Source organism: Mobula birostris, chromosome 9 (assembly GCF_030028105.1).
Source record: "Mobula birostris isolate sMobBir1 chromosome 9, sMobBir1.hap1, whole genome shotgun sequence".
Classification (NCBI taxonomy): Eukaryota; Metazoa; Chordata; class Chondrichthyes; order Myliobatiformes; family Myliobatidae; genus Mobula; species Mobula birostris.
The window spans coordinates 118026899-118043256 of NC_092378.1; the positions used below are offsets into that span (position 1 = coordinate 118026899).

At 41.9% G+C, this 16358-nt stretch overlaps 1 protein-coding gene across 3 annotated transcripts in view; it reads left to right on the plus strand.

Annotated features, from left to right (window-relative positions):
• LOC140203006 (actin-related protein 2/3 complex subunit 1A-B) overlaps positions 1 to 13939 on the plus strand; it is a 54372-nt gene extending 40433 nt beyond the window's left edge. For all 3 annotated transcript variants that reach the window (XM_072268687.1, XM_072268686.1, XM_072268685.1), the window contains 4 exons: positions 4889 to 4964; positions 6395 to 6588; positions 8719 to 8809; positions 13538 to 13939. In XM_072268687.1, coding sequence (XP_072124788.1) covers positions 4889 to 4964; positions 6395 to 6588; positions 8719 to 8809; positions 13538 to 13576 — 400 coding nt within the window. In that variant the 3' untranslated portion in view covers positions 13577 to 13939. The remainder of the gene's footprint in view (positions 1 to 4888; positions 4965 to 6394; positions 6589 to 8718; positions 8810 to 13537) is intronic.
• Positions 13940 to 16358: the final 2419 nt, after the last annotated feature.

Sequence of the window (16358 nt, forward strand, 5' to 3'; positions counted from 1 at the left end):
CGTTTTCTTCGCAGCGGGCTCTTCCCACGCCCCGCGCCCTCGCAAAGTCCTCGTAATAGGAGTAAACTCCCATTCGGGCTCTGGGTCCATCTTCACCTCTCGACCCAGAGGCAACAGGTGGTTCCGATGGAGTACCTTGACAGGCCCCTGCCCGCCCTCAGGTCTCACCCGGTAAACCGGGAGATTCGGCATCTGACTCTCCACCACATATGGGGTGGCTGCCCAACGGTCCGCCAACTTGTGCTTACCCTGTAGTCCTAAATTCCGGATAAGGACTCTGTCTCCCGGCAATAGCTGGACGAACTTTACCTTCTGATCATACCTCCTTTTATTCCACTGGTTCTGCTTGGTGGCTGCTGCCTCAGCCAACTCGTACGCCCTTTTCAACTCTCTCCTCATATCGGACACGTACTTCAGACATGGCTTCGAAGGTATTTCCCCCGCTTCAGTCCCAAAACACAGATCAATGGGCAACCTCGCTTCCCGTCCGAACATCAGATAGTAGGGCGAGTACCCCGTAGCATCATTGCGAGTACAATTGTAACAATGAACCAAATGGGCAATGTGCCGACTCCACTTACTCTTCTGTCCACTCTCCAAGGTGCCAAGCATGTCCAGCAGGGTCCGGTTAAACCTCTCAGGTTGAGGATCACCCTGCGGGTGATAGGGGGTGGTTCTGGACTTTTCAACCCCAAGCATATCCAGCAATTCATGTATAAGCCTGCTCTCGAAGTCCCGTCCCTGATCACTGTGGATCCGCTGGGGAAGGCCATAATGAACAAAGTACTTCTCCCATAACACCTTCGCCACTGTAGTCGCTTTCTGATCCTTAGTAGGAAAAGCCTGCGCATATCTAGTGTAGTGATCCGTGATGACCAAGACATTTGCGGTATTGCTGGTGTCTGGCTCAATAGACAGGAAATCCATACACACCAGGTCCATGGGTCCCGCACTCTGCAGGCAAGGTCTTCCTCCTGACGCAACGGCTACAGGTCTTACAGTATTCTTCCACCTCCCCCCTCATCCGGGGCCAGTAAAACCGGTGCTTGACTAATCCATAGGTCTTCTCTAGCTCTAAGTGCCCGGAATCATCATGTAGAGCCTGGAGCACAGCCTTTTGATACTTCTCAGGCATAACCAGCTGCCAGCGCCGGGGGTGGTCCGGAGGCGACGTGACTCGGTACAGGACGTGGTTCTTCAGCTTCAACCGGGGCCACTCCTTCAGTAGTAGAGGAACAGAGGCATGTTTCGCCTTCTCCACCTGCCCCATATCACCCTGGCTAACCGCGTACCAGATAGTGCCAATGCTTGGGTCATCACGCTGAGCCGCCTCTACTTCCTGGGGACTCAACTCCGGCAGCTGCCTGTTCCTCCGAGCAGTCACATTACAGTAAACAGTGGGTAGTGCGTCATCGTCAGCCCCCAGTTGATCTACTGCCTGATCCGTTCCCATCTGTGCTCCTACTTCCCCGTCGCTCCCAACTTGACACATGGCCTTTACTCCCTGGGCAGGGACACTCTTCCACTCCTTGGCCGTGCCCGACTCGTGCGCCCGACGAGACGGCATCTGCATTGATGTTCCGACTCCCCGGGCGGTACTTTAGGCTGAACTCATAGGCAGACAAGGCTGCTAACCACCGGTGCCCAGTAGCGTCCAGCTTCGCCGTGGTCAGGATATAAGTGAGGGGGTTGTTACCAGTTCTCACCTCAAACTGGGCCCCGTATAGGTAGTCACTCAACTTGTCCAGCACCGCCCATTTCAACGCCAAGAACTCCAGCATGTGAGTGGGATAGTTTCTCTCAGATGGCGACAAGCTCTGACTGACAAATGCCACCGGCCTCAAGCCGTTTCCCTGTTCCTGGTACAGAACAGCCCCCAGACCGTCGTGACTGGCATCAGTGTGTAGAACATACGGCTTCCGGGGATCAGCAAAAGCCAACACTGGGGCCCGCGTCAGCACCCTTTTTAGAGATTGGAACGCCTCCTCACATTGAGCATCCCACCTCAATCCAAAAAGCTCCCCCAGGTTCAAGTATCCTCCTACCTCCGACCCTCGGTCTCCCTTCCTCCTCCTCCCCACAGGTGGATAGCAACACAGCAGCTGGTTCAATGGATGACTCATTTTCGCATATCCTTTCACGAATCGCCGGTAATATCCGCAAAACCCCAAAAACGAGCGTAAGGCGCTCACCTTTTGAGGTCTCGGCCAGGTGGTGACTGCGGCTATCTTACCCGGATCGGTGGCCACTCCATTTCGCGAGATTATGTGCCCGACATAGCTGACCGACGTCTTACAGAACTGGCATTTATCCAGGGAAAGTTTTAACCCTTCCTCCTTTAGCCGACTCAGCACCTTCAGCAGCCGCTCCTCATGTTCCTCCAACGTAGATCCAAACACTATCAGGTCATCCAGGTACACCAATACCTCCAGCAGGTTCATGTCCCCCCACTGTCCGCTCCATGAGCCGCTGGAAAGTGGCTGGGGCCCCCGAGATACCTTGGGGCATTCGTTCGAACTGGAAAAACCCCAGGGGACAGATAAAGGCTGTCTTCTCCTTATCAGTCTCGCTCATCGGAATCTGGTAATACCCACTCCGCAAATCCAATACACTGAACCACTGTGCAGCACTCAGACAGGCCAAGGCATCTTCCACCCTCGGGACCGTGTATTGGTCGAGAGCAGTGCGGTGGTTCAGGGTCCTATAGTCCACGCACATGCATACCTTCCCATTTTTCTTCCTTGCCACCACTATGGGGGACACATAGGGGCTTTGGGACTCCGCAATAATCCTCGCATCCTTCAACTGCTGCACATCTTCCACGTCGGCTGGGGCCAACCGCCGCAACCTCTCCCTAAATGAGATGTCATTTGTCACCCGAATAGTGTGCCGAGTGCTCTTGGAACATTCTACATCAAACTCGCCCTGAGAAAAGACATCCCCTAACTTCAGCATCTTCTCCACCAGCCTGCTCTTATACGCCGGCGGTACAGAGGAGTTTTCAAAATTAAAGGCCTCCTCGGTCAGCACCCCCCATTTTCCAATAGTTCTCCTCCAGTGGGCTTCACGGAGGCGCTGGACATCACTGTCACCGGGAACAAGTGCGCGAGTGTACGGGGTCTTTCTTTTGTTACATAAGATCCCCAACTATAGCTTTATCAACTATCTTTTTGAACTTTCATGCCACTTACAAATATTTGGTCAACTGAGTCCCAAAGTCTTCATCCCCTTTACAATTGTGATTTTTAGATTGTATTTTCCTGCCTTGTTCTTCCGATCAAAACATGTAGTTTTGCACATTGTGTCTACCATTTGTTTGTCCGTTCTGTTAGCTTGATATATCCCTTTGAAAGTTCTCATTCTCAAAATGCAGCTATATCTTTAATGGTGAAACTGCTATTCACAACTGCTATCGTTCAGCTTTTTTATTCCTTAGTTTTATCTCCAGATTCTAACTAACCACTTCTTACTCAGTTGCAGGTTTTGTCTGCTGATCTTTCTTTCCAGTTTCCAAACTTCAAAAAATTCTGCTTTCCTGCTTTTCTGTTTTTACACTCAGTTGCTTTTCCTTATCTATACCCAATATAGAACATAGAACTCTACAGCACATTACAGGCTCTTCTGCCCACAATGTTGTGCTGACCATGTAACTTTAGAAACTGTCTAGAATTTCCCTACTGTATAGCCCTCTATTTTTTTTTAAGCTCCATGTACCTGCTTAAGAGCCTCTTAAAAGACCCTATTATATCCAGCTCTACCACCTTCACTGGGAGTGCATTCCACACACCCACTCTGTGTGTGGGAAAAATTTACCTCTGACATCCCCCTTGTACCTACTTCCAAGCACCTTAAAACTATGCCTCCTTGTGTTAGCTATTTCAGCCCTGGGGGAGAAAGCCTCTGGCCATCCACACAAATGCCTCTCATCATTTTATACACCTCTATCTGGTCACCTCTCATCCTCCGTCACTCCACTCAACCTATAAGGCATGCTTTCCAATCCAGGCAATATCCTTGTAAATCTTCTTTGCACATGTATTGTCTTACCAACATTTGTTCCATTTGATGCATTTCATTCCTTTAAAAGATGGTTCAGTGGCTCATCCTTTTTTCTGAATGTACTTCTGAAATTTGACCCCTTTTCTCTTTGGTAATATCTATTTATTTTAGGATAGTTTCACACATCCAACTCCATTGCAAACAGTAGCATGTTGAACGTTAGGCCACACTCAGGGATGCTTCAATAAAAGCCTACCACTGGTTAGAAAACTGCACTTTGAAATTTCACTTTACCTAATATTTGCAACTGATACACTGTGAAATTTTCCCTGTAATCAGTATCACGTAAGTTATTGTTGAGTGAATGAGATCCCACAAGGATCTCTGAAGTACAATGAAAGTGATAAAGTTGTTTCCGAATCATGCCTTGCATATAAAAAAATATGCTTTTAATCTAGTATTTGATAAAAGCTGTTTTTTGTTTGCAAGCAAGGAGTGTTTTGAATATAATAGCTGTCCCTAAAGCAGTATTTCCTCCATTAGTTAGTTGCACAAAGTGGAGTGAAATTGGAAGTCTCTCTTTAAGTACCAGGTTGTCACGTGCCTTACAGACCAGGAATGCAAGGAAACAAAACCTGAGGGAAAAAATTATTTTTTTTTTTAAATTCAATCTGCTCATGAAAGACTAGAAGGTAACTGGTATACACTGTTTGAGAGTGGTTTGAATCTCTAGAATTCAAAACTACTTGACTAGAAATGGACACATGCTTCTGTCCACATTTCTACCTTCCCAACCTGCAGGATTCTGCTTTTACAAACTGAAATAGTGATAAAATAGTTTTGGTTAAAAGACAAATGCTTTGAATTTAAATGTAATCTTTCTTTTTAGGGTTTCTCAAATGAAGACTGAATTCCTCCCCCTGTTGAGTGTGATTTTTGTCTCTGAAACTAGCATAGTGGCAGCAGTGAGTACAACTTGATTTCATGTTACAAAAGCCTATCAGATGAACTCAAACCTACTTTAGATGACCACTTTCATATTACAAAATCAATCTGATATCAATAAATCAGGACAAATCAAAACTTTTGTAGTATACAGCTCACTACCAAGCTGTACAGTCAGCTTGGGAGAGTGGTAGAAGAGGTAACATTCGTTATGTACAATGTTAAGTGATTTCTGTTTGAAAGTGTTCACATCAACTGAGGAAGACTTTGCTATGATGTCAGTCTAAGCTATCAATCTGAAGATAGTTCTAAGCTTCCACCCTGAGGGGGAAAAAGGAACAATTCCCCATATCCCCATAAGAATAAAAGCCTTTAGGGCTAAAAATGGTGAAATTGCAGGTGAGGGTATATGAAAACATTCTAGTCTCACCAAAAATATTGCTCACTAATGCTCAGTTCAAAGGAACTGAGATAAAGTGTGATTACTATATTAATACATCGTGAGACTTGTGCAAAATAAAACCATTTGATGCACTGAGTTTGCTCTACCATTTGATCGTGGCTGATAATTTTTTCCTCTCAACCCCATTCTCCTGCCTTCTCCCAGTAATCATTGCCCTTCTCATCAAGAACATATTAACCTCTGCTCAAAATATACCCAATGACTTAACTTCCACAGCAATCTATAGTAATGAATTCTACTGATTTGCGATTCTCTGGCTAAAGAAGTTCCTCCTCTTCTCTGTTCTAAAGGAATGTCTTTTTATTCTAAGGCGATGCCCTCTGGCCCTAGACTCCTACTACTAGAAACATCCTCTCCATGTCAATTCTTGCTCTTTCAATATTCAGTAGGTTTCAATGAGATCCCACTTCATTCTTCTAAACACCATAGGGTACAGGCTCAGAATCATCAAATACTCCTGGTATATTAAACCTTTCTTACCCGGGATCATTCTTGTAAACCACCTGGCCCCCCTGTGATACCAGCACATTCTTTCTTAGATATGGAGTCCAAAACTGCTCACTATACTCCAAATGTGATCTGACCAATGCCTTATGAAACCATTGCATCCTTGTTTTTAGATTTTAGTCCTCTTAAAATGAGTGTTAACATTGTATTTGTCTTCCTTATGACTGACTCAACCTGTATGTTAACCTTTAGGAATCCTACACTAGGGTTCCCAGGTTGCTTTATACCTATGATTTCTGATTTGCTTCCCATTTAGAAAATAGTCTATGCCTTTGTACCTCTACCAAATTGCATAGCCATACACTTCTCTACACTGTGTTATAGGTTCGGAATTCCATCTTTTTGTAATTTCCAAATTAAACTCTTTCCTGAATATTGACAATCTGGTTTTAGATTCTTAAGTTGTGCATGTGTTTCATTAGTTATCCTTGAATAAGCATCAGATTTTATAGTTAATTACAGTTTTCTTTATATTTTCAGGGCCATGATTGCTGTCCAATGCTTTTCATATATGATGATCGTGGTTCTTTAACCTACATCTCCAAGCTAGACATTCCAAAGCAGAGCATTCAGCGCAACATCTCTGCCATGCAGCGTTTCCACAATCTGGACAGAAGGGCCACTACAGAGGATCGAAATACCACACTTGAGACCCTCCACCAGAACAGCATCACGTAAGTGGATGACTCTCGAGAGACAATGCCTTCTGTTTGCTTCAGTAAAGAATCTCTTCAATCAATAGATTGGAGGTTTTGGCTACTTAAAATCACCATACAGCCTCTCAGAATCTGAGTTCTGATAACTGGTTACAAACTTTAACTGAGACTTGGTTTTTAGACCAATGTTTTTTGTGTATGCTAGGTCCAGGATACTGGAGCTATTCCATTAGGCTTAGAATTTCATTTCCAAATTATCAATTTGTAAGATGGTGTGTTAAATACAGTTGGAGTCAGAAGTTTACATACACCATAGCCAAAAATATTTAAACTCAGTTTTTCACAATTCCTGGCATTTAATCCTAGAAAACATACCGTCTTAGGTCAGTTAGGATCACTACTTTATTTTAAGAAAGTGAAATGTCAGAATAATAGTGGAGAGAATAACTTATTTCAGCTTTTATTTCTTTCATCACTTTCCCAGTGGGTTAGAAGTTTACATACACTTCGTCAGTATTTGGTAGCATTGCCTTTAAATTGTTTAACTCGGGTCAAATGTTTTGGGTAGCCTTCCACAAGCTTCTCACAGTAAGTTGCTAGAATTTTGTTCCATTCCTTCAGACAGAACTGGCGTAATTGAGTCAGGTTTGTAGGCCTCCTTGCTCGCACACGCTTTTTCAGTTCTGCCCACAAATTTTCTATCGGATTGAGGTCAGAAAATGATGTCTAGTCTGGTTCATCCTTGGGAGCAATTTCCAAACGCCTGAAGGTATCACGTTCATCTGTACAAACAATAGTACGCAAGTATAAGCGCCGTGGGACCACGCAGCTCAGGGAGGAGACGCATTCTGTCTCCTAGAGGTGAATGTACTTTGGCGCGAAAAGTGCAAATCAATCTCAGAATAACAGCAAAGGACCTTGTGAAGATGCTGGAGGAAACAGGTAGACAAGTATCTATATCCACAGTAAAACGAGTCCTATATCGACATAACCTGAAAGGCTGCTCATCAAGGAAGAAGCCACTGCTCCAAAACCGCCGTAAAAAAGCCAGACTACAGTTTGCAGTTCACATGGGGACAAAGATCTTACTTTTTGGAGAAATGTCCTCTGGTCTGATGAAACAAAAATTGAACTGTTTGGCCATAATGACCATCGTTATGTTTGGAGGAAAAGGGGTGAGGCTTGCAAGCTGAAGAACACCATCCCAACTGTGAAACATGGGGGTGGCAGCATCATGTTGTGGGGGTGCTTTGCTGCAGGAGGGACTGGTGCACTTCACAAAATAGATGGCATCATGAGGAAGGAAAATTATGTGGATATATTGAAGCAACATCTCAAGACATCAGCCAGGAAGTTAAAGCTCGGTCGCAAATGGGTGTTCCAAATAGACAGTGACTCCAAGCATACCTCCAAAGTTGTGGCAAAATTGCTTAAGGACAACAAAGTCAAGGTATTGGAGTGGCCATCACAAAGCCCTGACCTCAAATTTGTGGGTAGAACTGAAAAAGCATGTGTGAGTAAGGAGGCCTACAAACCTGACTCAGTTACACCAGTTCTGTCTGGAGGAATGGAATAAAATTCCAGCAACTTACTGTGAGAGGCTTGTGGAAGGCTATCCAAAACGTTTGACCCGAGTTAAACAATTTAAAGGCAATGCTACCCAATACTGACAAAGTATATGTAACCTGACCCACTGGGAAAGTGATGAAAGAAATAAAAGCTGAAATAAATCATTCTCTCTACTATTATTTTGACATTACATTCTTAAAATAGTGATCCTAACTGACCTAAGACAGGGAATGTTTTCTAGGATTAAATGTCAGGAATTGTGAAACACTGAGTTTAATTGTATTTGGCTAAGGTGTATGTAAACTTATGACTTCAACTGTATATAGAACCCTTACTGATAGGGCTTGTGGAATTTTTGGCATCTAGCAGTAAACTTCCCGTGTAATGTAGACCTGGTTAAGTGATAAGCTGATAGAGTTAAGTAAAGAAATGTGGGGGTTGTAAATTCATGTGGAGCATTTATAACGGTTGAGCCAATTTCTATTATGGAAACCAGGTAATTCAATAGGTCCACACCACCTCCGTTGAAAAGAAAAGTAAACTGGATTCTGCAAAATAACTTTTTTTTCTTCCCTACAGCCAAGTCTCTATATATGAAGGTGATAAGAGAGATTGTTGGAAGTTTTGCACTACTGGGATTGACGGCGCAATGACGATTTGGGATTTGAAGGTGAAGTTACATCTTGGAGAATGCTTTTGGTTTCCTTTTAGCAAATAAGTAGTCTTTAATTAACATTTAAATTATTGCATGCTCTGAATTAAACTCCAGCTGAGTTGGTGTTTGGCCATTAACCCATTCAAATGCACAGGTGTTCAGTTTTTTCACAATTTTAAGGAACTTCAAGTACTTTTAGAAAAATCAATATTTCTAAAACCTGTACTTGCATTTGCTTTAGGTATGCATACTTGTATTTTTACTTGAGCGTAAAAGTTTAAAGTTTAGAGGATAAGAGAAAGCTAATTAATTCAAAGCATCTTCGCTTCATCTGCCACGGGTAGGATTTCCTGATGGCCAACCATTTTAATTTCACTCCCCATTCCCATACCCACATGTTGGCCCATGACCTTCTCTACAGCCACAGTGAGGCTACTCTCAGATTGGAGGAGTAACACCTCATGGTTCATCTGGGTAGCCTCCAACCAGATGGCATGAACGTAGATTTTTCTGTCTTCCAGTAAATTATTCCCTCCCTTTTCTCTTTTCCATTCCTCATTTTGTCCCCCCCCCCCTTCCCCCTTCTCTTCACCTGCCTATCACCTCCCTTTGGTGACCTCCTCCTTCCTTTTCTCCCATGTTCACTCTCCTCTCCTATCAAGTATCTCCTTCAGCCCTTTACCTATCATCTCCCAGCTTCTCACTTCGGCCCACCAATCTTCTCCCTCACCAGGTTTCGTCTATCACCTGCCAGCTTGTACTCCTCCCCCCCCCCCCCCCACCCCCTCAACTTTCATATTCTGGCTTCTTTCCCCTTCCTTTCCAGTCATGATGATGAGTCTCAATCCCAGATGTTAACTAGATATTCTTTCCATGAGTGCTGCCTGACCTGCTGAGTTCCTCTGGCATTTTATGTGTATGTTGGTCTGGATTTTCAGCATCTGCAGAATTTCTTGTGTCAAAGAAACTACAGTGAAACCCCCGTTATAACAGGATCGTTTGGGTCCATAAAATGTCATCGCGAAAAAAGCGCGTTCGCACTGAATCAGGGTTGTTGTTGCTGTAGAAATTTAAACAAATTAATTTTTAGTAAAGCTTTTTAATATACAAAACAAAAAACATTCAAGAATATTAACAATCATCATTTACAGTGTATTTCTTAAAAAAGTGATTGAGTGTTCCTTGCTGGAATGTAGCATGTCGCTGGCTGCGAGCGAAATCTAGAATGCTTCTGAATTGGAGGTTTTTTATGTGGTCCACCTCCTGGGTCTCCAGCCAACGGTGTTCGATGGCTTCAGACACTTGTGGGGGTGGAGACTCTTCATTATCATCTTCTTGTGGCTCGAGAACCGGTACACTTGCCTCCACTGACGCTATAGTTACGTTATGGTCTGGGATCATCTTGTAGCAGAGGCCTGTTTCATCACAGTTGTACACTTGTTCTTCCACGTAGCCACCACCTCCTAAGAGAGTTTTTAGTTCAGCCGGGTATTCGCTGGCGTCGGCACTGTCGGCTGAGCGAATTTCTCCTGACACTAACACTTGAGAGATCCTGTGATGGCATTTAAACCAGTCTAGCCATCCATTGCTAGTTTTGAACTGTGAGGTTTCTCTGTTGATCTGCTTGTCAAACTTCTCTGCTTGAGCTTTAAGAATAGGACCAGAAATTGGAAGGCCTTCTGAGTGAGCTTGAACGAACCACTCGTACAGGGAGTCATCGAGGCTGACATCTTTGGCTGTCTTCAGGCGTTTGGCTTTTGGTCCTGCTTCTTCAACTTTGCAAAGCGATGCGCATAGCTTTCCTAAGTGAGATTTCCAGCCACGAATTGTTGATTCCGGTATCCCAAGGTCTCGTGCAACTTGAGTTCGACTTTTGGTCTTGATCGCGTCAAGTACTTATCTTTCACAGAAAAATTTTTTGTTTTGAGCAGTTTGTTCCTTTTTGAGCAAAAAAAAAGGTCCAATGACTCACACAAAATGCTGGTGGAACACAGCAGGCCAGGCAGCATTTGGTCGAGACCCTTCGTCAGGACTAACGGAAAAAAGAGATAATAAGAGATTTGAAAGTGGGAGGGGGAGGGAGAGACCCAAAATGGTGAGAGAAGACCGGAGGGGGAGGGATGAAGCCAAGAGCTGGGAAGTTGATTGGCAAAAGGGATACAAGACTGGAGAAGGGGGGAGTATGGATTGACATAGACATGGAGTCCAGTGACTCATCGTGTTATATCGGAATTCATGTTAAATCAGGGTGTGTAAAATTGAGGTTTCACTGTATTAATTGCATTTATATAATAGTTGCTGTGTTTCAAGAAGTCCTATTTAAGCTCGTTAGTTCTAAATGGATCCTAGTATGAAAATCCATTTGGTATGCTGTATTATATCAGTAGCAGTAATGTGATGAATAATCTGCCAACTATAATTAAGAACATAATAAATGGGGTCAGGAATTTGCTATTTGCCTGCATTTACTCTAGTATTAGTCAAGATGATTGGCATCTGCACTATTTAACTGCTCTAAACTCGTATCCCTGGATTCCCTTCTGTCTAGAAATCTGTTTATCTCGCCCTTGAATAAACTAATTAACTGAGACTTTACTGCTCACAGGGGTGTAGACTTCCAGTTCTACTTCCAGTGAAGACATTTCTTCTTTCGGCAGTCCTAAATGTTATATCCCTCATTCTGAAATTCTTGACCCATGGTTTTTGACTCTTCAGCCTGTTGACACTTGTAATGATCGGTGAACTTCAATGATATTTCTTCCCCCCCCACCCCCACCCCCCCATATTTCTAAACTCAGGACTAATTCTGTTCTTCTAATCTACTCAATCTTTCCTGTACAATATACTGGTTGTCCCTGGAACCAGTCTAGTTAATCTTCGTAACACTCCCTTTAGGTAGCAAGAGCAAAATTGTACATAGTACTCGACAAGTGTGGTTTGAGCAAGGTCCTATTCAAGGCCAGTTCAGACCCTTTGAACATCAACAATTCCAAATGTCTCACTTCGTTTTAAAAAAACTAAGTTTTACTATGTTGTGCAGACATTTGGATAACTTAATATTTTTCTGCACTGTATTGTATTTGTCCTATTGCCGTTTACGTTTTCCTCCCTATATACCTAGTTTTCTGTCCTTAGAAAACTTAGAAATACCACATTTTGTCCCCTCAACTAAGTTGTTGATATTGGTGTGAAACTGTCTTCCCTCTGGTACCTGACAACCTGTTTGCTCAGTTCCTTCAGCATTTTGTGTGTGTTGGTCTGGGTTTCCAGCATCTGCAGAATTTTTTGTCAAAGAAAATATTAAAATATTAACAAATATTTTGTTCCCATCACTTTCTGCTTGATGACCAATTTTTAATCTATGTCAGTGTATTACCATCCCTACCCTTGCAACTCCATGAGCTCCTTGTTCACCTCCTCCCTCACCTCCATTCAGGACTCCAAACAGACCTTTTATGTGAGTGAACACTTCACCTGCATATCTGTTGGGGTCGTCCCCAACTCTTGATGCACTCTGCTACATTGATGAGACCTGACGTAGATTGGGGGACCTCTTTGTCAAGCACCTCAGCTCCATCTGCAAAAAGTGAAATTTCCCGATGGCCAACAATTTCAATTCCTATCCCCATTCTCATTCTAACATGTCAGTCCTTGGCCTCCTCTTGCCACAATGAATCCACTCTCAGATTGGAAGAGCAACACCTCGTATTCCATCTAGGTAGCCTCTCACCTGATGGTATAAACATCAATTTCTCTAACTTCCAGTACTTTTTTTTTTCCCCTCTTTCTTTCCTTCAATTCCCCACACTGGTGTCTTGCCTCTTCTCCTCACCTGCCCATCATCTCCTCTGGTTCCCTACTTCTTTTCCTTTCTCTGTCATCCACTATCCTCTCCTATCAGATTCCTGCTTCTCTAGCCGTTTGCCTTCTCCATCTATCATCTCCCAGTTTCTTACTTCATTCAACCCTTCACCCACCCACCTGGCTTCACTTATCATTTTCTAGCTTGTCCTCTTTCCTCCCCTTTCTAACATCTTCTTTCCTTTCCAGTCCTGATGAAGGGCCTCGGCCCAAATCATTGACCATTTATTAATTTCTATAGATGCTGCCTGACCTGAGTTCCTGAGTTACTCCAGCGTTTTGTGTGTGTTGTTCTGGATTTCCAGCATCTGCAGAATATCTCTTGTCTGTGCTATTTCTTGACCTTGCATCCAATGGGGACCTTTTCCTCTGCTTAGTATTTACCTTGCAAAATTTTAAATAGATTCCCTCAACCCTCATTCCCAGGATATCAACCACAGCTTTTCCAAGTCAATCCAGATAACTCATCCCTGGGATAATTTGGTAACTCTCTTCTCCACTTTCCCATTAGACTGAGTGCACTACTTCAGTTGAATTAAACCAGTGTTTTATAAAGGTGAATTGGGCCTACTTGCTTTTTAATGACTCTCAGCCTGCCTTTTTACATTCCATCAAACTAGGCATGTAAACCTGATCACTGTGAAAATTTTGTTTTAAACTTTATTCCAGCATTTTCATAGATTTTTTGAGAACTTTATAAAGGCAAAATATTGCATCTATTGATGAAATTATGTGAATTTATCAATGTGAATCACATTTTCTTTTGAAAGATGATGTTTGACTTGCATATATACAATACTCTTGTTGTGCATCTTTATTTGTCAGAACTTTAATTTAATCATGATCACCAAGCACTTAAGAGTTTTTTTTATTTACTTTCAGACTCTGGAATCCTCAATCCAAGGCATGTGTATCATGTGAACAAGAATACCTGCGTTTTAGGCTATTGAAACGCCATGTGAAAAGAGGAGCCCCATTTCCCTACCCCATTCCTTCCTGCAGCTGGCTAGAAGCTGGTGAGCAAATCTTCAAAACAAACACACAAAAAGGCACTGAAAAATTCCGAAATCAGCGCTCCACCACTTCATTCTGAGAATTTTGTTTTGATTTTAAAGGAATTGCTTTGAAGTGGTTTTTTTTCTTTTTTTTCTTAGCTAAAGCTCCCTTCAAAACAGTTTCTGCAGCACTCTGAGGGGAATGCCCTAAAGAGGGTAGTAATGTACACTAATTTAAAGGGACTTTTATGTAGTGTGTCTGCTAGAAAATAAACACTACAAAACTTCACTCTTATTGTGCCTCTTTATTGTACATTTACATTCCTTGCTTACAGGAAAATACTGAAATGTGTGCTTATTCCACTGAGAACTGAATGTGTAGATGTACTGCAGAGAGACTGCATTCTGTTTCAATACAATGTTTTTCTTATCCAATCTTTTATTCTTCTTGGATTTCAGCTGTTCAAAGAGGGTACACGGAGAATTATGTGAGAAACAAATTAATCTTCTGTGACAGATTCATTAATCCGATATCTACACTGCACAGATCATCAGTCATCTGTGGTAGAATATGTGATTTTTAATCTGTCAATTCAATTGATTAATGATTCTGGAGGAGTAGAATGTGAACTGAGAATTGATCACTTTCCAAAATCCTTCTGGTCTCCACAAGATAATGCTCTAATTACTGGTACCATTCTGATTCAAAATGCAATGGAGGTGTCCCTTTTTTAAAGTTGTTAAATTACTCTGTTACTTAATTTTCATCAATACTTCAAAAGTTTTCTAATTCATTTTTTTCTATGCCTATATTTTCTCAAAATTGAAGAAAATTTGCAAATTTCATATCAAACAGAAATATGAACCTTTCAGTGGTTGCTTTGGAAGAATTATTGATGGATTTCTGTTTATAGATGTGGAGCTTCCCAAGGAAATTTTTAAACTCATTTGGAGAGTTTAACTTCAGTGACATTGTGATAGATTCCCAGAGTTACAGTGTATTAGATCATGCTAAGTTCATTTGGAGTTACCTAATCTGATTTCATTTTCTTTGCTTTTCCATCCCACTTTATGGGAATGAAGTTTTGAAATGGGCCAACACGTCATTAACACAGTTAATTGAGCTGTTGTCTTGTGAGGCCTGAAACCCACTTCCAATCCTGACCTTGTGCTGACTGTATGGAGTTTGCACATTCTCCTTGTGGCTACATGGGTTTCCTCTGGATGCTCTGCTTTCCTCCCCATCTGAAAAAATTGTGGGTTGGTAGGTTAATTGGAGACTGTAAATTGCCTGTAGTGTGTAGGGGAGCAGTGGAATCTGGTGGTGTTGATGAGAAGGTGGGGTAAAAAGGGATTAATTTAGAATGGTGACTTGGTGGAATAAGACCCTGTTCCTATGCTGAATCTGTCTGTGACTCTGGTAACATGTAGAATGTTGAACAAAGAAACTGAAGGCTACTTTGGTATATTTGCAGATATAACATGACTTTGCTACAGGAGAAATTTTAACCTTTTATAAAGCTGTGATCCCACAATTTTAGTAGTAGCCCTTGCTTTAGATACATACACGAGTTAGCATTTGAATCTTTTGAATGATAAATGGTGTTATCTTTCCTGGCTCCTGGTGTGACCCTTAGATTTTCTTCTGCCCTCAAGTTCTTGTGTAATAAGAAAGAATCAGGACATGACCTGGTGAGTACCTGGGATTGAGTATTGAAACCAATTCATCAATGGCTCAGGAAGGTAATCTGAACAGATTTTGAAAAGTGTGTAGATATTCTGTCTTGCTGAGGAGTTTTGCATTCTGTAAAGTGTCTTTATTTCCTTTGGTAGTTGTCCACTTTAAGTTAACCCAAAGTAGTCATAACTTAAAATGCTGTTCACACAACTTGTACTCTGTGACACATGGTGAAATATAAATCTAAACACAGTGACTTTTTTAATGTATTCCTTTTCAGGAGAATCTACGTAGAAGGGTTATGTTTTTGGAGATTCCTTGAGAAATTACAATGTAGGTTTTGGTCTGAAATCTCCAAAGACAAATGATGATCTAGAGCAAGTTACTTTGATATTCATAATTCTGCAACTGATGTCAGGACTTGTAATCTTTTAGTTTCTCCATATCCAAATCAATTGTCTTTCCACTGTTCACATCTATGATTTTAAAACTCATTTGAATAATGGACAATAATAGTGGGAACAAAAGATAGCAGAAAGTTATTAATGGACAGTTTAGTTAATACTTATTGGACTTCAAAACCCTGAATTATATACAAAGCAACTAATGACAGTAAATTAGTGTCAAGCTGCTACAGATGGGTGATGTGAAATGGATGTGCCAAATACACTTTATTTTAATAGCATTGACAACCAAAGTATATAACACACCATTAACTACAAAGCCTGATTTTAAAGAAATGTAAAACATGTTTTTATTGAGAAGAAATTCTGATTTGATGACAAATATGTTGATGGAAAATTTCTGACTTAATTCCATTAAATTGTTGAGCTCTAAGAAAAATTATCAATGTTTCTTTTCCCATACGGTGCAATTGTCTTGAAATTCAAGATCCAGTGTGCATTACTACCTTTTCTCTCAACATACTCCTCAACTTCCATTAATTTCTGTACTTGAACTCTGTTCCAGCACACTTTTTGAACAAAACTACTTCCTTGGGCCCTAATTTCATTATTTTTTCCTTTATTTT